Raw genomic sequence first — 25385 nt, 5'->3', positions numbered from 1 at the left:
ACAACAAGGAAGGACTTCATTGCTCAACAAGAATCTAAAGATTATAGACTTTGGGGCTAAGATTCAAGAACTCATCAAGGAGAATGAAAAACTAAAGGCACGCTTGCATAAACTTGAGGATATGACATCTTTCACTTGGATGACCAACATCAAAATTTTGAGACACTCAAATATGCGCTCGCACATTCCCCTGTCTTGCAAATTCTTGATTTCAAAAGACCTTATATTTTTGTTACGATTGATGCTAGTGGACGCAATAATGGTGCTCTATTAATGCAAGATAATCATCCCTATATGAAAGTAGAAAGTTGAAAATCAATGAGATCAATTATAGAACTTATGACAAAGAATTGCTAGCTATTGTGCATGATTTGAAATTGTGGAATCATTACTTGATGGGATCTGAATTCTTGATTAAAACTGATCAATAGAGCATTCTTCATTTGCTTTCACAACTAACTATCTCTGATCAACACATTAAGTGGGTATCATTCATTCAAAGTTTTCATCCACTCATTCAACATCAATCTGGGGATGAAAATAAGGTTGCAGATGCTCTAAGTCGCATGTCATCGATTAAAAACCTTTCAATTGTGTCTACTGGAACTTTAAAAAAAATAATTGATACTTATGCTCATGACTTTGACTTTGTTGATGTTTATGCTTACTTTTGTAACCATACATCTTTTTTTCATATACAATACTTTTTTCATGATGGTTTTTTTTTTTGAAAAGCGATTGTGTGTAACCATTGCATTTTCATCAACTTGTCTTTAAAGAGTGCTATGAATCACCTTATATAAGACACCGTGGGATTGCCATAACTATTCACATAGTAGAATCTCAATTTTATTGGCCTCCCTTTAAAAAGATGTTGCTACATATGTTGCACAATGTTTTGTTTATCAACCAATTAAGCGTCATCATGGTAAGACATATTGTTTGTTAATGCCTTTACCTACTACTACCTCTCAACCAAAGCACATTCCTATGGATTTTATTACTGGATTTCCACTCACTCATACACAAAACGGTATGATTTGGATAATTGTAGATAGATTTAGCAAGCATGCTTATTTTCTATCTTGTAAGAAGATCCTCTAAGCTAAGTAAGCAGCTCAATTGTTTCTTAAGCATGTTTTTGTTTTGTATGAAATGTCTAAATCTATCATATTTGATCAAGATATACCTTTTTTGTAATGATGTTGAGTGACGCTTTTCACAAATTTAAGCACTCAAATAGACCTTACTCACGTATTTTATCCGAAACTAATGGACAAAACGAAGCGACCAATAACACCATTTTAGATATTTTACAAACATATACTCATGAGAGACCAGGAACATAGGACACACACATCCACTTGCTTCAATTTTCATATAACAACACTCCTCATTCATCCATGAAAAAATCACCATTTCAAATTATATATGGGTACTCATTGCCTACTCCTTTGTCTCGTATTTCTCATGAAGTATCACATGCTGATGAAATTGCTCGACAACACAGCCAAATCTTGGAGCAAGCAAAACAAGAAATTCACAAAGCACAACATGCATACATCAAACAAACAAATACAAAAAGACAACCCATGGAATTCAAAGAGGGATATTTAATGAGGCTTTGCAAAAAAAAAAAAGACGTCTTAAGAGCGTAGAGACCAATCTTATTATTAAGTTAGCACTATGATATTATGGTCCCTTTAAAATCACTAATCATATCAATGCTAATTTCTTTCAAGTAGCTCTCCTTGACATGTGAAAAATTCAAAACACATTTCACAGAAGTCTTCTTTGTCTTTTCAAAGGTTCTCTACCATCACTCCCTATTGATGATCCACCCTTCTTAGAGGATTTTGAAATCCTTGTACTTGAGACCATCATAGACCATTAAGACACTTTGACATGTAGTGGTATGTTGCATTGCAAGTATTTGCTTAAGTATAAATATAATGGCCTTGAAAGCGCCAAGTGGATGTCAAAGAGGTTTTTCCGCTCTCATCCTAATATCTTGGAAGCATGTCAAGCTTTTAGAAGTTGAAAGTTTTCATTCTTTACCTAAGGTTCGCCCTTTGGCTAATGACTGTGGTATTTCATACGTGAGGTTTGTCCTTTGACAATTCACTCAGTGATAATGTGATGCTAGGTTCGTCCTTTAACTGTTAGTCTGTGGTATTTGATACATGAGGTTAGCCCTATTGAGTCCATCATTTAGAGTAATACTTGACTGAATTTTTTTCTTTTGAACAATGTAAAGGTGATTGTTTTTCACTATTGTCATGCTCTTCATGTCTTTGTTAGAGGGTCCCGCTAACAAATGTTTCTTTCAATTTCGTAGATATTCGAATATGTGGATTGCACTTACTTTTTTATTTCCTCTTTTCAGGATATTATGATGAGCAGTGGAAAGTTTCCTCTGAGCAATTTACTTGATCCATCAACATATATCGTGCGGAGATCTGCCTCATCTACACACAAATTTTGAAGATTCTTGGTCTTCTCTATTTTTTGCAATTGAAGGCAGTTGCTTCCCTATCGGGAAAGATTGTTATCACTATCACTACTTTTGGATATTTGATCAATTTTGCTTATGTTTTATTCTCAAAAACCATAAAAATATAAATAGAACTCTCTTTTACCTACTATTCTTAGAGTTTAAGTGACAATCACTTCTATTTTTGGGTGCATGCATGAAGAGACAAAGAGAATCCTAAAATCGCGTCTTTGTGTTCACCGTATTTTTTTATAGTAGAAATCAGCTTCTTGACTCTTCATGAGGAAGACGAGCGCTTTGAAAGGATCTTGACAAGGCGACTTGGTGTTGTACCCCTCTTTCAAAGCCAACAGAAAGACACCACTCTCTAATAGATTGAAGATTTTAATTATACAAGAGTTTCTCTAATGGTGTTTGCATGGTTTCTTACAGCTTCAAGTTGTCTACACTTTTAAAAACATGCCAACAAAGTACCGAAACACCATTAGCCATCTTATAGTAGAAATCAGCTTCTTGACTCTTCATGAGGAAGACGAGCGCTTTGAAAGGATCTTGACAAGGCGACTTGGTGTTGTACCCCTCTTTCAAAGCCAACAGAAAGACACCACTCTCTAATAGATTGAGATTTTTTATTAGCAAGAGTTCTCTCTTGTTTCTTAAAAGACACCACTTTCTAATGGTGTTTGCATGGTTTCTTACAGCTTCAAGTTGTCTACACTTTTAAAAACATGCCAACAAAGTACCGAAACACCATTAGCCATCTCCATTAAATATTTTCTTTGCCAATCAATTTTAAGGTATGTTTTTCTTGTGAATTAAGGATAACCCTTTGGATTTTCACACATATGGTAAGAGATTTGCTTCAATATTACACGGCATGGTGTGACGAAACATGTAGTACTTATTATACAACTACCCATTAGCATTTGGAGACAACTCAAGATGTGTGTGTGTGTGTGTGTGTGTGTACACAATAACTCATTGTACCACATGCTTAAACAATTCTCTTAATCCTATGCTAATAGCAAAGAGTGCAATCCGCTCTCTCAAAGGGATAATTACAAGGCTTATTGGATGCATGATTCAAAAATTTTCCTCTAAGAACAGTTTATGCTTCATCTCCATGCATAGTAAATTTTATTTTGTCCAATGTAAGTTTTGGTCTATGTAATGCCTGCCGAAGAGCTTTTAGCCATTGGTAGTGTCTTAACTCTTGTACAATTGAGAAAAAGATTAGATTCTGATAGTTTTGTGTGAGAGTAATGACAACTTCATGGTTTCCCCTGAGGGCCCTCTGGTGCGTCTAAAAAAAATAAAAAATTGTGCAAGATTCTTCATAACCATGTCAAATGCAATGTGAAATGCCATTAATAGGGTCTTACCTCTTGTATGGTGCAAGGGTAATCTTTTAAATCTTCTCAAGGTGGTGATTGTAATCTATTGTTGCCTTTATTTTATAATCCAACCACGCACAATAGAAGTACATTAGCTAGCTCTTGCAAACCACCAACTACCATCTATCCAATACCGAGGAAAGCTAACAAGAATACATACACCTCTGCTACAAAACATAGCCCCAGTAATTATTTTGATGAAGTGTGGGAAGAGCTTGCCACAAGTTTGCCGCAATAAGTTTACTTCAATGCTGGGAGTGACACAAAGATAATTTGTAATCTTGCACCAGCAAAGGGTCCATCACTCCATCCAGATGTCCATGTAAGTCAGGGCAAAAAAGTACCTTTGTAGTATGCAATCTACCATATTTTGCGAAAGAACATGGAAATAAATAGTAACCACATCAAGACGTCCCACGTGAACATAGGGAATCCATCATCAAAATACATTCAAGATGGGGCCACAAGAAAATACATTAGCTTGTAGATATTGTCCTACTGAACATAATGCCTCCGTTTGCATTAGCTAGGCATCATAGCATGACTGCTTAGAATCCTCATTGAGGCTGAGAAATGCCATCAATTCAATCTTGATTTTGGTGGAAAACGTGGTCATGAGCCACCATGTGAAAGAAGACGACCACCTAACCAAGTGTCAAAGTATGCACGAGTACAAGGGATGGCCCTTGCAATAGAATTTGACATCATTCTGCCCTTCGGAAGGCCGTCTTTTCATCGTATGGTCACAATTTTCATAACTCTGTCATTAGAAGAGCTTGGCCTTCCATAGGAAAGGGGAATGAAATAGACGGGGAGCACATTAAGATGGACATTTTATTTAGTCAACACGGGCATGCTTTATCATTGAAAATGGAAAAGTAGTATGTGAAATAGGAGTCTCTTCTAGTCTTCAATATTTCCAAAACGCTAGTGAGAATGTTTTGGCCTACACTAAGCCTTGTAAATAAAAATTCTAGTTATATTGTTCACCAAACACCCTAAATTCTTTACCAAACATGTTGCTAAGTTACAAAAATTGACTTATACTTTCTGTGATATTTTTTCATTAGAAGGTCAAAATGAAGGTACGACCTTCCATAGGGAACCGTACTAAGAAGTTCTCCGTGCCCATCTCATAAAAGAATGGGATCCCTTCAAATCCTAACACTAGATGACACAGGAGGCTGAATTGCTGTTCCAAATGGTGAGGGGGTTACTCCTAAGATGGATCCACAAAAAAAAGCATAGGTAGACTGTAACAATCCACCTTATCTGTCCAAAATTGGGGAGCGAGTACGTCCTGTCGAGGCTTGGGTACGAAAGTGGTCACATGAGGCATAATTAACAATTACTTTCAACTTGCGTAACCATAGCCTAGGTCCTTACCAAGCTAAGCCAAGTCCTTTGTCCACGTCTCAGATCCTATCAAAGGCAGGGTAAAGGATAGGAGACTCTGTTGGAGTATTAAGTAAAGAACTTTGTGCTGCAAGAGTGGGTAAAGGACTTAAAAACTATTGGTGGTGGGAAAATTTCAAGAAGTAGAAAGGCAGAAAACAAAAGAAGAAATTTTGCTACCTAACAACCCCCAATCAAAAAATACTGATAGCATAAGGATAAGCATTCCACAGCAATCACCTGCCTAAAAACCTTTCAGGATGATTTTAGCTCAAATTCAACAAAAAGATCCAACATACACCATCATGTGGTTAAACAACTCTGAATGAAAGTGGGACCACGTCCCGCAAGCATTGTGCCCACAATCAACACTTCCTGAAAGTAGTTGCAGTCAGATTGTCCTTTGCAGATGTACCATTTAATGTCACCAATTAAATATAAACTGCTTCTACAATACAATTATCGTCAACAGTCACCAACTGGCAAAATGTCCTGGTCTTTCCTGGTGTCTTTAGCCATGCTTTTGTAAGTGTTGGGATCATCAGTGTCACGGACCAACATCCTTGACGGAAGAATCATGGCTGCTATTGGTAGATGTGGCAAACCACCTCCCTCATCAATTATCAGCCTGAGCTTGTCCATGTGAAGCTTACCATGATGCCCACTAACAACCAGCACTCCTTGCTCTGCCAGCTCCTGGTTACATGCCATTGAAAATCAGCAATTGCAGAAACATTCATCACATTCCGATGTACCAGATGAAAACAACAAACAGAACACCCTGCACGCATGCCCGTGCGCATGCAAATTTCCATTCTCTTCCTGTCAAACATAAGCATAAGGAGGTCTTTTTGAAGTATACTGGCATTGCATTGGAATATGCTCTTTGGAGCTTACAAATCCACACGTTTTTCTCTGAACATGTTACACATAAATTAGTTTAGAGTTAGCGAGCATTCGTGTCCTTCGATACGGGTAGAAGAGCAAACAAGTTCCAGGTAGACTATATAATCTATTCTAGTCTCTCAGTCTTTGTGCAACTTATTTTTCATCTTGCAGGATCTATGCTGGCTATTTCTGTGTAGATAAAAGTACATATATTTGTACCTTTGTAAGGTTGGAAAATTCTGAGCTAAATAAGAGGGGATAAGATATGAGTGCCTGCAGGCAGGCTCCAATGCCTGCATGCATGAGAGACTTTTGGTTACTGAGTGTGCAGTTCAGCCTAAAGCTCACTGCGCCTTCCCTGCCTCATAAGCTTAGCACACTAGGAGAGCATCTGCAGCGTTCACTGTTGCCCTGGTGGCTCACTGCCTGCACTAGTGACACAATCTAATCAGAACCTTTCAAGCCTTGGTGACTGGGTAAGGAAGTAGTCAGACTGGTTGCATCTCTGAGAGCATATACTGTGTTTGTTCGTATTACCGTCCGGCTGCACCATACATTGTCATCAGCAATCAGTGTTGGCTACAAAAGCATGTAGCAATTTGACCCACCAATGCTAGAGAGAGCAATTCGACCCAAACATGTTATTCTCTCTAACCAAATGGCAATTGAGGACTTGGAAAAAAAGCCCGTTCACCTCAGTCCGTGTTTAATCCTATGGACAAAAACATACATAGGGATGGAATTGCTCATATCACAGTAAATACCAACTGTACAGTGGCCATCGATCTCCAGTAAAAATTTCCTGGAAAAAAACTCTTCGCTTTTGATGTTGCATTGTGGATAACAAAGCAGTCAGCAATGAGATTGTGTACTATGTTTTCCATGGGGGTAATGGTCTCGTTAAAATTATTTTTATTCACCTTGATTATATGAAACTATTCACATCTACCGTACGATTATCTTGCATCAGCATATTATTCATGTGAATTTGCCTGGCAACTGATGCATGGAATTAAAGAAGATCTCCTGCATAGTGTCTAATCAGGGTTGAACTTGTGGATTTGGCTATGTTGCTTCACTCCAAAATTAAGAAAAGGCTTCTGCCTTTGGTAAGGCTGGTTGTCTTCTCCCCTCCCATTGGTGCTCCTAACGCAAAACATTGTATACTTTAAAAAGCTAATTAATGAAATAGCTTTTATCCCTCATACAGAAAGCTTGACCTGGGAACTGTAAATGCCACACAACCGCTCCCCGAGTCACAAAATCAAAGTGCAATCCTACTCAGCACATGAGCAGGCATATAGCTCTCCAAACGATGACCATGGGGGTAAATCCAAAAGTAGTGACACAGGCTCAGGTGTTTGTGAAGAACAGTGGCCACAAGCAGGATCATGACCAGTGTGCACTGCCCAATTGCCTATTCGGAGCCCCTCATGTGCAAGCATGCATCCACATGAAACAAGCAAGCCTAGACATCTGATTCAAGGATCCCAAATATAAAACGTGGTTCCTTTAATCATAGAGTTTCCTTGCACAGCCCTAGGCATACATAAGGTATGATATCTGTATGATGAACTACATTACATGAAACAAAAATTCATAATCAAAGTCACCTTTCAGCTTTCACTGACCAAAGTAAAGAGATTTGAAAGTTAAAAGTTAGTACTAAAACTTAACGTCCAAGAGACAAGAGAGTGAGCAAACCCATAAAGCTTTTATACAAACTTCCTAAGGTTCAACAAAGCTATGTGCTATATGCGAAAAAAACATCGTCGTGTATTTTTAATATAATATACATACTATAGCTGCTATTTGGGTGGGGGGAGGGAGGGGGGGAATGTCTGCTGCTGAAGCTATGAATCTCGGAAAATCCAATGCGAGACCCAATCAGCAAGAGACGGCATCCAGCGGCAGGGGCGTGTGGTGTCAACACCAGCAGATCGGTGTGAGGAACTTTACACACACACATAGGTATATGAAGTAAATCAGCTGTAGCATTTACTTACATCTGGAGTATCCCAAACATTCTTCCTTCCGCTGAAGGGTTCCACCCGTGGTAAAGTAACATCCTTGTCATAGAGAATTTTTCGCTGCTGCTCCACAGACTTTGACTTCTCCAAACCAGCATGAACAGCAACCAGCTTTTTAAAGCCAAATTCTTTCACATCAAAGTCATCCTGTGTTGAAGTAAATCAGCTGCTATTAAAGTGAAAGCAAGCAACAAACTTGAAACAGTTTGTGATATCCTCTACAGTGCTCATGACACAAGGAACAAAATTGGAACAAGAAGACAATTATCCAGAACACGAATATGCATTGAGCCACACAAACACATGTGCAAAAGCCTGCGACAATAAATACAAATGCAAGGACGCCCAGCTCTTAAGTGAAGCTATATAAAAATCCATGAACACAGGCAATCAGTACGAGGGACATTCGGTGCAGCAAACCACCTGCTCATATATCCAAGCAAGGTTTTGAAGGAACGTCTTGTGTGATGGAGGTACCGCATCTTTCAAACCTGTAAAACTATAGTCAGAAGTTAAAACCACTAAAAACCCATTCCTCTCAATTCTTATAAAATATGCATTAAGAAGAATAATGTTGTACACACACAGTTTTATCTTGTAGGCCACATTAAGAAGAATAGTGTTGTACACACACAGTTTTATCCTGTAGGCCACATTAATAGAATCTCTCTCTCTCTCTCTCTCTCTCTCTCTCTCTCTCTCTCTCTCTCTCTCCCACACACACACACACACACACACACACTTTTTTTTTAGTAATGTCAGATTGAATTACCAGTGTGAAACCTCAAAATGAGGAAAACCCATAGAGAATATTACAAGGAGTAAATCAGAAACAGTCAAAGTAGAGCTCGTACTGACTACAGGGGACCTCTTCCAAATCATAGGCAACTTGAAGAGACTATCGGAGAGATGTTTTGAAGAAGGAAACATATTCCACTTGAATCCGGTGAAACATGAGGAGATTACGTGCTCTCCACACTGTCCATAGCACCCAGAATCTAACCCAGCCAAAAAAGTTTGCATACGGCCGAAGCAATGGCGGAAGCACTCCAAAATTCCAAAAAATCCGACCAAAATGTATCCCAGGGAAACGCGTGCAAAGAGCTGTAGAGATGTAGTTCACAAACTGTTGCGTACAAAAACAGGACCACAGTAAATGTGGAATATTCTCAATACCTGTACCACAGCGAACACATCGCAAAGAGGCCAATCTTCTGGAGCGCAAAAATTTGCCAGTCGAGAGAACCCCAACAATGCATCTCCACATAAATAATCACTCCTTAAGAGGTAGCTTAGCATGCCATATCTTCATAACTTTACTTCGCCACCATGTAGCACTTTTATTCATATTTCATACTTCATTACAATGTTCTTGTATCCAAGAAGATGACTGCAAATGACAATACACCTTCTTCGCAGATATTGAGCGGATCGAAGAACCAACGTAATGCCAATCACAGATTCGATCCTCCACAACCAACGTCGGAATGGGAGATAAAGAATCAACCAGATCTTAATGGTATTCCACATGCGCCTGTAGTGCATCCCAAGCCCCAAAGTAAGAGTGGCCTGCCTAAACGAAAACACTCTTCCATCAACGTCTATTACATCTGTCATCCTGTCAATACCTTTCTGTGAGAGAAAATAAGCCTGATTAGGAGAGCGCTATACAAGAGTTTGATCACAAACCCGACTCCAATGCAAACTCTCCAATCGAAGTGAATTTCCACAGGCATCATCCCTACCATGCCACTACAATTCCTGTCCCCCCCCTCCCTCCCCCCCCCCCCGCCCAAACACACACACACACATGAAAGAATGCATGTCCAAGATCCTAGCTGCCAAAAAGAAGGGAAAACTTGCCTTCCATAAAGGAGGCAAAATGATAGTGCTTGACATACGGACCGCATGATGGTGCGCAACCTATGGGACCAACCTAAAGCTTGCGGTATGGAATTGCAACCGCTCATTACGATTGGATGTCGGAGCCTTTGAGGATTCCTTCAGATGGAGGGACTATTCAGAGACGCATCAGAGCCCACAGAGGACACTCCCGAGGGTGACCGGATATAGATGGGAGAGCACATGTGGGTAGGTCGCTCGTAATGAGCACAATAGTAGAGGATTAAGAGGAATAGCAGTGTTATTTAGGAAGGACTTACACCCTATCATCCTGGTGGTTCGCAGAGTGCCCGCTATATGTGGGTTAGAGTGAGCGGAGGTCTACATTGCCAAATGTTACTTCCCTCCTAGTGTATCTCTTATGCTTTGCTTAAGGGGCAATCACCATACATGATACTAGATGAGGATATTTGGAGTTCTCGAGGGATGGAGATGTCATCCTACTCGGGGATTTCGATGCTAGGACATCATGTCATCAGGCATCTTTCTTTGACACTTCAGAGGAGATGTTGGGAGAGCTCGACTCTAGAGAGATGGGGCTCTCTAGGACCTCAAAGGATGCTGAGGAGTTTACACAATATGGGAGATATTTGATTGAGATGGGCACAACACATGGATTGGCCATTTTAAATGGCGTTGATAGATACTCAAGTTTAAACAGCTTCACTTGCTTTGCTCATGGACATGGTGCTAGCAATGTGGATTATGTTTTGGCTCCCACATCACTTATACCACACATTCAGGACTTATAATCTCCCCTAGACCTGTTAAAGTGGCTGTAGATCATTCCCAAATATCTTTTGCAGTAGATTTTACTTACACGCCCTCTCCAATCATCACTTCTACAGAGACATGGACACAATATGCCATTGCCAGACCCGCTAGAGCCCTGTCCTCCCACTTCTACTTTCCACAGCAAAGATGGTGAGGCGAGCCATTGATAGATTGCACTCAGGGAGGGCACAGGATCACAATGGTATAGTGGTAGAGCATTTCATACATGCTAGAGATCATATTGATGGTTTGTTGGCCTTCATGTTCAATAGGGCCATGTGTGAGGGGTTTCCTGAGACTTGGAGTACGTCTACGATTGTACCACAACTCAAGTCTGGAGATCCGACCTTGCCAACTATCTTTTGCACTATCATGATTGGCCACTCATTGGCCAAGCTATATGGATCTATACTTCAAGGCGGGCATATTTGTCTCTGAGAAGTTCCCACATGCGGTGTATGAAGGAGACTAGTGGGGGGGACCGCTAGCTCTCTGCTCGGATAATGGTACGTGGTACTGAAGCCTTGGCTCTAATGAGCCGCGAGATCATAGAGACCAGAGGTTTCTCCATGTCCCCCCATCCATCAGTGCGACCCGACCTCCCGTGATGATCCAATGAAGGCCCCCATATCTGAGCTCCATAGAGCAACGCAGAGGCCACCAAAGTGTCAAAGAGCCAAATCTTTGTCCGAGGCTCCTGAAACTCAACCTGTGAACACATCCTCTCCAATCTACCCAATGCTGCATGGGCTCTAGTCAATCTGGTCTTTGTTGCATGAGTTGAGCAGATGGGCAGAGAGAGAGAGAGGGTGTACGAGCTTCAAGGCAAGCTGGATTCAGGAAGGGATTCTCTACACTTGATCATATCTTCACGCTTAGAGCAATCATTGAGGAGAGCAGAGCACATGGAAGGAGGATTCATTGTAGCTTTGTGGGTTTCCGCAAAGCCTTTGACATAGTCCCGAGAGCTAGGTTGATACAGAGACTACATGACTTGGGAGTCCCAGGATTCAAGAAGGGATTCTCTACACTTGATCATATCTTCAAGCTTAGAGCAATCATTGAGGAGGGTAGAGCAAATGGAAGGAGGATTTATTGTGGCTTTGTGGATTTCCGCAAAGCCTTTGCCATAGTCTCGAGAGCTAGGTTGATACAAAGACTACATGACTTGGGAGTCCCATAGGAGCTTGTATGAAATGTCATGGCACTGTATGAGACAATTATAGGGAGGTTACGAACAACAGAGGGTCTTTCAGGTGAAGCAAGGATGCCCACTTTCTCCAACTTTGTTTGGATTGTATATTGGTGAGATTTCTGCCTATATTGAGACTACAGGGATAGAGGGGCACAGTTGTCAAGTACATGGATACCTCTATTGCTTATGCAGAGACATCTAGATGCGTTAAATGCTTATGTACATGAGTGGGCTCTCCATCAACCTTGGCAAAACCAAGGTGATGGTATTCAATACTACAACGCAGTGGGTCACGAGATCAGCACCTATTTTTACAAATGGACACGGATAGTGGAGTATGTGAACTCTTATACATATCTTGGTGTTGTATTCAGTGGACCTACTTTCTCTACGAGAGGTATTGCAGAGGCGAGATTGAAGAGGGATATGCAGCATTAGGAGGACTAGAGAGGATATGTTCATAGGTGCATTTTCAGGAGCCATGCACTAAGTTGTGGCTATTTGACACTTGATCACTTCTACCATGCTTTATGAGTGCAGATATGGGTTTAGATCATCATAGTCACATATGATGGATGGAGATCCATGGAGATTCCACTTGTATCCATGATCTCTAGGTTGATCCGGGAGAACCTCAGTGCCACATGAGATTATCAGAGCCGAGATGAGTGCACCACCGATTGTAGTGGGGGCAATTGCTAGATCAGTGTCTTTCATTCATAGCACATGGGAGCTACCGTACAATAGATATACATGACTAGCGCTTGAGTCATTGCGTCTGCTGGCAATGAGCGTGATACTTCATGTTGATTTGCACAGATATCATCTTGGTTTCAACTACATGGATTTAGTATGGGCAGGCTGCCCCTTTTCAGTATTCCCTAGATGCACCATCCCTCACCCTCACACATTTAGAGATTAGCAAGATTATCACACACGATCTCATTCAGCTGGATACTAGGACTTCGATGTCTCCATCACATGAGTTGAGAACGAAGAGGGCTTTTTATCAAGACCATCTTCTCCGCACGGCAGATGATTGGTTTATCTCACACCCCAGGTATATGCACACCCACCTATCTCATGGTATTAGACATGTTATTGGTCCGCTACGCACCTCATCTCACCAGTTGGAGATAGAGACTCGCCGATACCCCCAGAGGAGAGATTATGCCAAGTTTGCCAGAGAGAGCTAAAGACGGAGGAGCATTATATTTGCCAACGCATAACATACTATGAGATCCGTGGGCGTTGTCATTGCTTATTTAAAGAGGGCTTTGGCCCCTTTTCCCACATCATGGATTATTATGATCAGATGTGCCTAGGCGAGATTCGTAGACTCAGAGCGATTGCCCTTAGGAGCAGAGGACCAACACAAAAAGGATCCATGCAGAGGCAGATCAACCTACTTTTTACAGTGGGACTACTTGGGATGGCCCACCATAGGTTACCCACTCACACCCTCGTTGGGGAATCCTTCTTGATCGAGCCATCCAGCTTGGCCGCTCATGACACCCAAGGATGTGAGGATCTTCACAGCATAGGCGAGGCCTACATCGGAGGGTATGGAGCATCATTGAGCGGGATCGAGGCCCCCCCCCCGGCCCCCCGACCATGGAGGACATTGAGGCCATCATACCGCAGAGACCCATGAGAGAGTTCATAGGATGATATCACACAATTGTATACTTTCTCCATTGTGCACCTCATTAGCCCACCTATGATTGTACCCGTCCCCATATGCTTTGAGCTTATGTATTATGTGATAAGGATGTTGATGATGATGAGAATACTTGCATACCTGCCCACTCTAGGTACCCTCATTTATTTTTATTTTTATGTTACCTAGACACTATACTAGAGTCACAAATGAATGTAACCTTTTGGTCTCATAGGTCATTTTGGCCTTTTGAAGGCATGAAAGCAGAGATGCCTGACAACATGAGTGAGGGTCTGATTTACCTCATTCCAAAGGAGGGAGGCTCCTTGGATGAGATTTGACAGTGGCGGCCCATCACTATTCTCAACTCATCCTACAAAATCTTAGCAAAGGCTCTAAGTTTGAGGATTCAGCCGCTACTTGATAGCATTATACATAGGACTCACACAAGTTTTGTCAAGGAGCGCAGTATCCTTGACAACATCTTTACCTTCTGGGAGGCGTCTGCCCTCGCACGTCTCAGAGGGGAGGATCTTGTGATACTCCTTGATTTTGAGAAGGCGTATGACAGAGTTGACTGGGATTTCCTGGAGGACACTCTACGCAGGATGGGCTTTTCAGATGCTTGGATCAAAGGAGTGTCGGCTCTTTACATATGTGCGCACAGCTAGGCGCTCTTTGCAAGGGGAAGAGGGGAACGCTTCATGCTCACGCGTTCAGTTAGACAAGTTGCCCTCTTGCCCCCTTCCTTTTTCTCTTCTATGTTGAGGCGATGAGCAGATTTTTGACTTCATAGGAGGTTGGTTTGCGTGGTTTAGAGCTCCTTGTTAGGGAAGACGAGTTGCTTGACGCTAAGTTTGTTGATGATTCAAGCATGTACTGAGGTCCATGAGGCCAATCTGCACAAGTGTGAGTAGGCTCTCGAGGTGTTTTGTTGTGCATCAGGGACACTGATCAACTGGAGGAAGATTGTGGTTTTTTGGGTTGGCAGCTCCCACGCTTGAATGGTCACTGGGAGAGGGCTTCAGGTGGATCACCCTTGGGACTTATATACGTTATTTGGGCCGTTAGGTTGGCTTGGATTTGTCTCCAGAGCAGCAGATGGCTCCCCTCCTCGTCTCCATTAGGAGGAAGCTCCTTCATTGAAGTTTTGCACGACTCTTTGGCTGGTAGAGTTGTAGTGGCCAACCGGGTGCTTTTGGCTACTATGTGGTCACCGCGTCTTGCTAGATATTCTCGAGCTCCTATATTGGCCAGCTGGAGAGGCTGGTCAAGAACTTTTTGTGGTCAAGGCGCGACACACAGTCAGTCAGGGCCGAAGTGTCCTGGCAGGTCATCACTTTACCATGTTCTCAGGGGGGGGCTAGGGATCAATGACCCTGCACGACAGAATAGAGCCCTCCTTGGGAAGCTTGTGGTCAGAGGACTTCTTTCAAAGGGAGGAGCCCTTGAGGGAGTTGTTGCTACATCGGATTCGTGCTCGAGTTCCTCATACGGGCGGCCCTTGGAGCCCTTCCAACCAGGTGGATCTTTACAAAGATGCGGCGAGTCGGCCTAAGTAGGAGCTGGGAGGACCGCTTTGCTACGAGCCTGCTTAGATCCTTGGAGCAGCTACGGAGTGGCCTGTAGCAGCACCAGCCCATTGGAGGAGCGCTTGAGACAGCCTCTTGTTTGGAACCCCATGGTTAGCATAGTGAGAGGCCATTTGGTTGGCAGCAGGCCTCATGTTTCTTGGGGTCTCATGGCAGAGGGTCCAGCCTACACTTTCGGTGACTAGCTACAATTTTCAGACCTTTCCAAGGAGGTTCAGAGCATCCAGCTATGAGGCATGGGGGGGGGGTGTAGAGCATGTGTCAGGATATTACAGAGGCTATACCAGCTGAGTGACACACTCCTCTTGAGGCAGCAACTCCGAGCTGGATGGGGGCCTCACGCATCTAGAGATCCTCATTGCAGTTAGGGCTTGCTCGGAGTCAGTACCCCAAATGTTTTTCGAGGTTCACGGAGAGAGTCGGCTTCACAGAGTCTCAGTGGAGGCACCACAGTTGTAGAGTGTTGTTTTCAGAGGATCCGAGTTGTCAGCATCTGTGGGAGAACTTGTGTCATCGATCTTGACCCAGTAGATCTTGAATCACGACATTGGCGGCTTTAGGCTTGGGAGAGCCGTCCTCTAGTACAAGTGCAATGGGACCCGAGAGAGTGATTCTGGTGAGATCCTTTCTCTTCAACCGATCACCCAAGGACCCCCTTTTTCTAGTGCACAGCTCGTTTGGGGCGACATACTGATAGCACAGAGAGAGGCTCGCCCTGCTGCATCACTTCACTGGCAGGAAAAGGGTCTCACAGCAGAGTTCTTGTCAGGCTTCTGGGAGCGGTTGTGGGAGAGCAGGCAGCCGAGGAGAGTTACTCTGCTTGAGTGGCTTGTAGCGCACAGGGCTACAGAAGTTGGGAGTTGGTTGATACACAACGGCTTCTTGGCAGCTTGTGCATCTTGTTGCCATCCTTTGAAGAGTCAGCGTCATTGTTTGTGGGATTGTCCCATGGCAAAGCAGGTTTGGCTTCGAGTTCTCCGGCTGATGCCAGCCCCCTCCACAACCCTACAGTACACTTGGGGCGGTGCATCTTGGTCCACTCTCACGGGCCCTGCGCTCCACTTTGAGTCGTCTTCCACCAGCAGGATGATAGTGGTCCACGAGAGTCGACCTACACTTCAGCTTGCCACAAAGCTCATCCCTCAGGATTGGTGCAGTGATAGAGAGTGGTGTTGGGAGCTCATTTGCGGCCCAGGCACTCTGGTTCATCTAGCGGGCCCACTGCTTTTGCATCTTCGAGGCTCTCCTTCTTCTGCGGGCAGAAATTGTTCGAGACATTTGGCTGGAGCTGAATCATACACTCAGGGGTCACTTTGAAAGACTTCAGGGCAGCTTTGACCACATGCGGGAGCGCCGAGGGGCTTTCTTGCGACTTCAGAGCCCAGGGCCTTTCTTCACCATGTCGCAGGGTGTGCACAGATGGCACTACCGGCCACCAGTGTGGCTTTTTCCTCCTCCCATCTCGTGATCTAGCCCTCATTGTACATACTTTTTTCTCACTGGGAGAGTCTCCCCATGTTTATGATGTAGCCCTCTCTCGCAGAGGTGGTTTGTAGCCTTCAGGCAATTATCATTAACTAATGGAAGGATCGTTTTTCTTGCAAAAAAAAAGAAATACCGAAAGGGACGCATGTCTTTGGGGCCAATCTCTCTGGGCGCGGAACTTCGTCGTGCCGTGTCGTCTCTCTCAGTTTTGTTCAGTTTTCTCGCGTGTCGTGGTAGATTCTCGGCTCCAAGTCTGTTATAGTGGTATTAGAGCTCAGTCAATTCTTCTTCTACGAAGGATCCGATCCCTTTACTCGCAGCACACATGGATCCAATTAACGAATCCCGCCAAGAGGAAACTGTGGTACCCGACCACTCTGGTTCGGGAGAGAATAATGTAGATTCCAATGGGCATCGTCCACCTTCGGAAGATTCGGAAGAGTACGGCTTGTCTCCACCTATTGAGTACAAAAAGATGGAGATGTAGTGTCAACAGCAGGTTGATGCTTTAACCAACAGATGCTTCAGTACTCCAAGGATTGTCACAGGACGGGCACCATGTGCCAACGGAAAAGAACAGACTGAACAACTTTAAGCACTTCAAATAACAACTGAACTGAAAGAGATGCACGACAAGAGACGGGGATTGGCGGAGTTCCACCCAAAGAGATCACTGGCCCCAAACCTTGACACCCCTTTCGGTATTTCTGAAACCGGCCCGTAGGGCGGTAGGCTTTGTCTTTCACCCGAAATTCTTTACTTTAGACACACACACAGAGCACTTTGCAAAGGGAACCTGCGACGAGAATTAACACTTAAGCACACACACGGCTCAGAAGCTAGAATGCTCCGAGCAGACGCCGACAACCTGTAGGCCCCAAAATTGACGCCCTTTTCAGTATTTCTTTATACTTTGAGAGGATAAATTACAAAGTAGAGTCCTGCGAATCCTTTACCTGTATCCAGCTAGATACCACCTGTTTTGGCCAAATTTCGGCAACATAACAGCCCCAAAACTAGCGCGAAACAAATTCCCCTACTGTAACTCACTTCCATTGGCATAAACCCTTTGATTCCTGCCCAAAAACAGTAAATTCAGCACGCTGTATTTACTGGTTTTTGCCATGTTTTCAGCCCTAAACAGTCCCCGAACTGTCCTCTATCAGTGGGGCACTGTTCCCAATGGTTCTGGTGTCCGTATGGCTGAAAAACAGTCAATTTACAGCGCATACACAACGCCGAAAACGCACCTGCATGGTGAGATTATGACCCTCATCGGTGCCTGCTTTGGAGTAGCAATTAGCTACCCTTGTTCCTGCTCAAGGAGGCTCTTGCCTCAACACAAAAGCATGAAACCACACAGCTGTACATCAATCAAATTAGGAGCCCTCTTGTGAGGCATCACATAACTGCACATAGGGGAGAGAGAGAGCAATGTGTAGTGTGCAGGTCATCACTTCTAGCACCACACTGTACATAGAGAGGAAAGCAAGCACTCCATAGCTCTTAACCTTGACAGGTTCTCAATGAAGCATCCCCCAGCATAAATCGAGCGCCCCCTCTTTTGCCCTTGACCTGTAATGCATCTATGAATAAATAGATGCAAAAGGGAAAGATTTCCATGGCTGCCAAAACCTGCGTATTGCTCAAAATGCAGCAAAACAGCCCTGTAAACACGCATCTGATCCCTTCCAATGCTGAAAATGAGCTCCTTGGTTCTAGGTAAAGTCATGGGAAGCTCAAAAATGGAGAGAAATGACTGAAAATCAGAGTTATCAACCTCCAAAACTGCTCCAAAAAGTCAATTACGAGTTCTGTTCTCCCAAACTTGGTAAATTGACCAAAAAGTTCCACTTGGCACTTATACATGCAATTTCTCCGCATTGGGCTTCACAGTTAAAAATCTCTCAATTGGTGCATTAGTTGACTTTGTAGCAAAGTAATAAAATGTTCCCCTTGTCATTCTGAAGCTAATGACGCGAATAAATTTCATGGCCCAAAATAGCAGTTTCCTAAATTTTAGGATATGCTTCCGTTGGGCTCCCACTGGTCTTCTGACCATCTATCCTCATTGGGACCGTATCCAAAAGTGCAATGTGGCCCAACTGTCGGATACTTTCTGTTGGTGACCCCACCTTGACTTTATGCCTTTATTGAGTTCACTTCCTAATATCCACCAACTTGCTAAGTGCGATGGGGTTACCTACATGATCTTGAACTGAGCCTAGACATCCTTTTACTTTACGAGTTTCAATGTCGACCAACTTCCCGTCTGTGGTGAAACTACCGTTCACATTGGCCATACAATGTCCGACCATTTGCAACTTCACAAAGAGGGTCTCAAAAATTAAATAAAAACCATTGGAAAGAAACCAACAACTAAGGTTAGCAATTGCCACGTGCTCGTGACAATTTCTTTATGTTGCTTGAACTAAGTACAACGCCGGTACTCCAATCCTTGCACCTCCACCCGGAAGCGTGCCAGAGAATGAGCCCTTGGCTCATATTTAAAGGCCCTCGGCCTATGAAAAGCATTTACATGAAAAGCTTCAAACTCAAAAGCATCTGGTCTCAAAAATTGGTGCTCAAAGTTTCCCAGCGTAAATCACAGAAATCCATACAGCTTGCCACATCATCAGCGTAAAACGCGTGCATCTGTATAGCTACCACATCATCAACAATTTTTGCAAGAGTGTGTGCGTGTGGTCTTGCTTTATTTTAGTATCTTTAGGTTACTTGGGCCCCATCGGACGGCGTTCCTTAAGTTGGTGGGAGCTCTTCTTAAAAAATAGGCACTCGGCAAGACTTTGCAAGTTGGTGAAACTTCTTCTGCTGTTTCTAGGGTTTGGGCCCCTCGGTTGGGATCTACAAGTTGACTCCGTTCTTCAGTGGCTTGACACATCAGCAATTAGGATCCTCAATATGCAAAATATTTGGTCAAGCATCCACTCGATGAGATGCACTCAGAGGATGAATTCCAAGACGTAGTAGAACCGCAAGTCAGCAGACTCCCGAAGACCGAGCACCAGCCACGGAAATAGAATCGAGCAGCCGATTATCCACGCTACTTGGGTCAGACAAGGATTCTTCCTCTTCAGATAGTTCGGATCCTGAATTGCCAATGTTCTTAACCAAAAGGAAGTATATTTACAGAGCCAGCCAGTATAATTTTCTCGAGGACAAGGGCAAGAAGCCCAAGCATTTCAAGGAGGGTGGGCAAGCAAAAGAGTTCGATGCTTTTTCTGGCTTTAAGGACTACCACAAGGCCCTCGCTTTTATCCAGTAGTTTGACATAGAGTCACAAACGGGAGCGCACACGAATAATCAACAAGCTGAAAATAAATAATCTGAAGATCGACACAGTATTTGGGACTAGAAGATGGGCTGGTCCCCCCCCTTAAGGAGAATCTTTATAACGGAGAATCGTTTTGCAAGCACAAGAACCGGAGTGACCCCTCCATTCTAGATCTTCTGACTCGAAGGTCAATTCCTTCCCTTGCGGGGAATTCCCGAGAGACGAGCTCTCAAATCTGTTTCCGTCTGTTCCCGGAGCGTGAAGCTCTACAGACTATTCCCGATTCTGTTCCCGGAATCTTTGGCATAAGCCGAGGCGTCGTAGCTCCTCCTCCGTGATGGAGTACCTACAAAAGCACAAAAAATTTATGAAATCCAGTCTGTTTGTTTACTCATGAGATAGATGACAAGTGTAGCAGGGCTACAGTGTCACTTCACAGGACATACAGTTGAACAGTGGGTTACACTGGGACTGGTTCACACTGGACGGACCCTCTGGACGGACGTCTAGTATGGGAGTGACACGTGGCAAGGTACCTACCGACGACCGACGGGGGCCTAGTGGACCTCGTGGCCAGGTTACCACATGGCTGACATTTATGAGCCGTTGGTGGCTCTTTACGGTGGTACATATGAGTAGTAGCGGTCGGTTATCTTATCATTTTTCTTCACCTTTGGTCCAGCATCGTCGAGAGGGCACTGAGTCTATGCTCTATGCACAGAGCACATCTTCACCATCCCTGCACATATGAGCCTCGACACCCCATTGTACCTGTGAGTCCTGGGCTGGAGCTGAGTGTGATGCCACGCCAGAGTCTGTACATGGTTCTTTGAGCTAGTCGAGTCCACATGTTCTGGTCCACTGTTGTGTCTCTGTTGTTATCCCTTGTTTCTGTGTTTCATTCTGTTTGAGAGAGTTTCCATTGGTTTGAGTGAGATTGTCACGCACATTGCACTGAGGGGCACCCACACTGTAGAGAGCACGACACATTATCCGCGCTACAGGTGCTCTCATTTTGGCGACCACGATGGGATCTCAACTGAAATCTCATTCTGTGAGGTGCAAATCTTGAAGCTAGTTAGGTTTATCTAGCTTCGCCAACCTTGCCTTGCACTGTTCTCCTCTCGCCTAGTCCAATTGGTCTAGTCCCCTCTCGCCTGGTCCAACTGGTCTAGTCCTCTCTCGCCCTAGTCCAACCTGTCCTCGTCCCTGGTCTAGACCTCCTCAACCCTCGTCTAGTCCTCCTCGTCCCTGGTCCAGCCGGGTCTAGTCACTTACCTGGTCTGGTTTGGTCTGGTGGAGTCTAGACCTGTCACAAGTTTTCTTGCCCCAAGCTTGGTTGGACTGGTGGTCACTGCATGACACATACAAGGAGGTCAGTCGAGCGTCAAAGCGCACTACTGAGCCCTCTGAAGTACTATCACAGAAGACGACCTTTGACACCTTGTAGAAATCCTTCAACCTCATCACCTATACCTCCACATACCACATCACCCATTCCTTCATCAGGTTCCCCATCTTCCCGATCACCTTCTCCAATAAAGCTCTCTCCTATTCTGATACAGCAAGCTATAGAGCAACAGGCTCAGCAAGGAATCATGGAGCCACTAGCTAGTGTTTTGGCCAAGGTAAACATCAAGTTCCCTACCTTCAAAGGGCTTTCTTCAGAAGATGTTGACGACCATGCAAGAAGATTTGTATCTCTCTGTAGGGGACATGGTCTGAACAGAGAAGATGCTTATTTGGTACTATTTCCATCCACCTTGGATGGCCTAGCAGATAAATGGTACAGCCAATTTGCAGAGAACCATTTTGCAACTTGGGCAGCCTTAAGACAACAGTTCTGTACAGCGTTCAGGCCGGGTGACTACCAGGAGAAGGTGTTGGATGAGTTTGCCAACATGGTGCTCAAGCCAGAGGAGACTTTTGCAGAGCTTATGACTAAAACTAAGTCGCTGGTGGCCAAGCTTCCCCAACAACCCGGTGAATTAATGGTTAAAAAGTGGGTGGAGAAGGCGCTTCCCAAAACTTCTCAGCAAAAACTCCGAGAGAGTCTCCGACCCGACGCCACTCTCGAGGAGTTCATCGCAGCTGCTACTAGGATAGAGGGGGCTAGGAAGCTGTTCAACAACTCTCCTCACATAGATACTCCCTCTGTGTTCTCGGAAGGTAGTTCTGTTGATCCTTTAACTTCTTTACGCAGGGAACTGGAAGCCCTAAAGTTACAACGAGCTCTTCAAGAGGAGAGGTCCTTCTCTCTTAGACAAGAGAAGCCTCCAAATCATGAGGCATTGGAACAGATTAAGCGCGAGCTAGAAGAGCTCAAGTGTCAGCAAGAGACTAAGGCTACGGTTTGGTGTAGCACATGCCGCTCTCCAGGGCACCCTCCACAGGAATGCCCCCTTCGGGTTTACTGCCACTTCTGTGAAAAATCTGGACATGAGGACAAGGACTGTTACTACCTCAAGGGATTGCGACAAATACAGCAAAGTCTTGGTCCTACTCTTCAACAACGGCCAACACCTGCATCTAACATGGTTTCTCCTTGTGGCCATCCACACCATATGCCACCTTTGCTGACAGCCCCTCCTATGCAACGTATGCCAAGTACTTTTCCATCTCAGAGCTTTTATCATACCCCTGCTCCCTCATCACCTCCTCAAAGCTTCTATGCCTCCACCTCAAACTCAATGCACCAGGAGCAAGGAGCACTTCGCCCTTCGACTCACCCTTTGAATCGGCCCATTTTGTGCTACAGATGCGGGGAATATGGGCATTACCAAAGCAAATTCCCCCTGCTAGAAGGGTCCCCTCCTTGCCGTCATTGCCCTGAAACGAAGGATCACTACAGTAAGGATTACCCTAAACTTCGTGCATCCACGGCTTCGAACTCAAGTCAAAGCCAGAATGAATTCGCCATTCCCAAGCTCAACTTGATAGCAGTGAGCATTGTTTCTCAGCCGCCCCCTTCTACCCACGTGGTTATCCCTCAAAATAAGCCGCCGCAGTTGGCAGAGGAGCCATCAAGCGTCCTCACCCCGGCCCAAAGAGCCGCTCTCGGTCTTAGCACTCCATCAAGTTCAACTCCCCCACACATTGTCACACCTGTGGATACCCTGCCTGCAGCTGTAAACAAGCCATCCCCCAGTGCCATGAAGGAATCCAAATCCTTGCTCTCAGATATTGATGAAGCTTTCTTGGAAGCAGTTTCCGATCTACAGAAGATCAAGGTACCAGAGGAACAACAGGTAGAACAGGAAAAGCTTACAGCAGAGACAGTCTTGAAGAACACCTTCAGACAAGTGTCCCTCTATGACATGCTGCGGCTAGATGCAAGTTTTAGAAGTGACACCCTTGCTGTTATTCAGTCACTTTATCCTGGAGCAGGTCCTAGTGGCGGGCACCTCCCAGTGCGACCATCAGAGTCCTATATGATATCGAATCCCGCTGCTCCACTCACTGATTATAGAAGCCCTCGCCTGACAGTGTCCGTTTGGGTCGGAAATTCTCAGGAGTGATAGTGGATGGTGGATCTGGCATCAACCTGATGCCCGAGTTCACTATGTTAGCTCTAGGTCTACAACCTACTTGCCCTGCTCCCTTCACAGTTACATTGGCCGACCAGCGGACAATGTGCCTCTGCAGGTACAAGACTTTACTTTTAACTTGGATTTTGTGGTGGTTCATCTTCCCCAGGTTGAGGGCGGATTTCCCTTGCTTATTGGAAGACCCTGGTTGCGACACACTAAAGCACTCCACGATTGGGGAAATGATGCAATGTGGATACATAATTCTGGCTCCTCGATGCAACCCATTCTCTTAGAAGGTGGTATGGATCCCGTGGTGCAGCAAGTTTCTTTGTCAATGGAAACCAAACCTAAACAAGAACAGCCTATTACACCTGAAGGGTCAGATGAAGATCTGCTCGAGTGGTTGGAGGCCACAAAATCTATGCCAAGTTATGGAGTCTCTATTCACTCTTCGCCTGAAAGAACACCCTCTTCAAATGATTCCACAGTAACTAAATCTAATGTGTCACCTGAGCCTATGAAGAAGCATAGCAGCACTAAGAAACCTCCTCTACAGGAGTTCACCCCCCCTAAAACATCAACCCTTTTGGTGTCTGCTTCTTTGACCAGAAGAAAGCTCTCCTCTGTGTCTAGCAAACTCCCTTCTCAGAGCCCGTCCTGCAAGATGAATTCCAAGATCTTGATAGCCGTATTGCTCCTGATAGCTGGGTGCTCTTTGTTTGCCACTATCTACCCTCTGTCCCTCACCCTCCCTCCCCCTCTCCCCCTCGCCTAGTCCCCATCACTACCCTCGCCCTCGCCCTAAGTCCCTCCCCCTTGCCCACTCGCCCCTACCCAACCTTCATTCACCCTACCCTTCCTCTCTCGTCCCTTCCCAATCCACCTCCAATTGGCCCCTACCCAATCCCCCTCGCCCCTACCCTCTCCAATTGGTCCATACCCAATCCCAATCCCCTCGCCCCTACCCTCTCCAATCGGCCCCTACCCAATCCAATCGGTCCCTACCCTCTCGAATTGGTCCCTACCCTCTCCAATCGGCCCCTACCCAATCCAATCAGTCCCTACCCCCTCGTGTTGGTCCCTATCGCCCCTACCCTCTCCAATTGGTCCATACCCAATCCCAATCCCCTCGCCCCTACCCTCTCCAATCGGCCCCTACCCAATCCAATCGGTCCCTACCCTCTCGAATTGGTCCCTACCCTCTCCAATCGGCCCCTACCCAATCCAATCGGTCCCTACCCTCTGGAGTTGGTCCCTACCCTCTCCCATTGGCCCCTACCCAATCCAATTGGCTCCCACCCCCTTCAGCCCTCGCCCCTACCCAAATCCCCCCCCCCCCCCCCCCCCCTCTCGCCCCTACCCACCCCCTTAAGTCCTCGCCCCTACCTACCCCCTCTCGCCACTACCCTCCCCTCCCTTGCCCTCGCCCCTACCCACCCCTTCACCCCCCCCCTCGCCCCTACCCTCCCCCTCACCTCCCCTCGCCCCTACCCACTCCCCCTTCTCCCTCGCCCCTATCTAGCCCTCCCTCCCCACCCTTGCCCCTACCTACCCACCCCCTCCCTTGCCTCGGCCCTAACCAGCCCCCCTTGCCCCTGGTCAGACTGGCATCCAGGTCAAAATGCTTGCTCGGAGCTCTATCCAGATGGACAGATGCCCAGTAACAAGACTGTTGGTGGCGGTGATGATGCCTTTAACACCTTCTTCAGTGAGACGAGATGGGAGCGGGAAAGCATGTTCCTCGAGCTGTG

General features: G+C 45.1%; 1 protein-coding gene across 1 annotated transcript in view; it reads right to left on the bottom strand.

The window, feature by feature from the left end:
- Window positions 1-5524: 5524 nt before the first annotated feature.
- LOC147425909 (tyrosine-protein phosphatase RLPH2-like) overlaps window positions 5525-25385 on the bottom strand; it is a 65565-nt gene continuing 45704 nt past the window's right edge. Inside the window, exons 2-4 of the mRNA XM_086498810.1 lie at window positions 8625-8692; window positions 8178-8348; window positions 5525-5979 (exon numbers count right to left, since the gene is read on the bottom strand). Coding sequence (XP_086354936.1) covers window positions 5749-5979; window positions 8178-8348; window positions 8625-8692 — 470 coding nt within the window. The 3' untranslated portion in view covers window positions 5525-5748. The remainder of the gene's footprint in view (window positions 5980-8177; window positions 8349-8624; window positions 8693-25385) is intronic.

This window comes from Adiantum capillus-veneris, chromosome 24, assembly GCF_014529385.1.
Source record: "Adiantum capillus-veneris isolate H3 chromosome 24, ASM1452938v2, whole genome shotgun sequence".
NCBI lineage: Eukaryota > Viridiplantae > Streptophyta > Polypodiopsida > Polypodiales > Pteridaceae > Adiantum > Adiantum capillus-veneris.
This window is presented reverse-complemented; position numbering and strand designations above follow the sequence as displayed.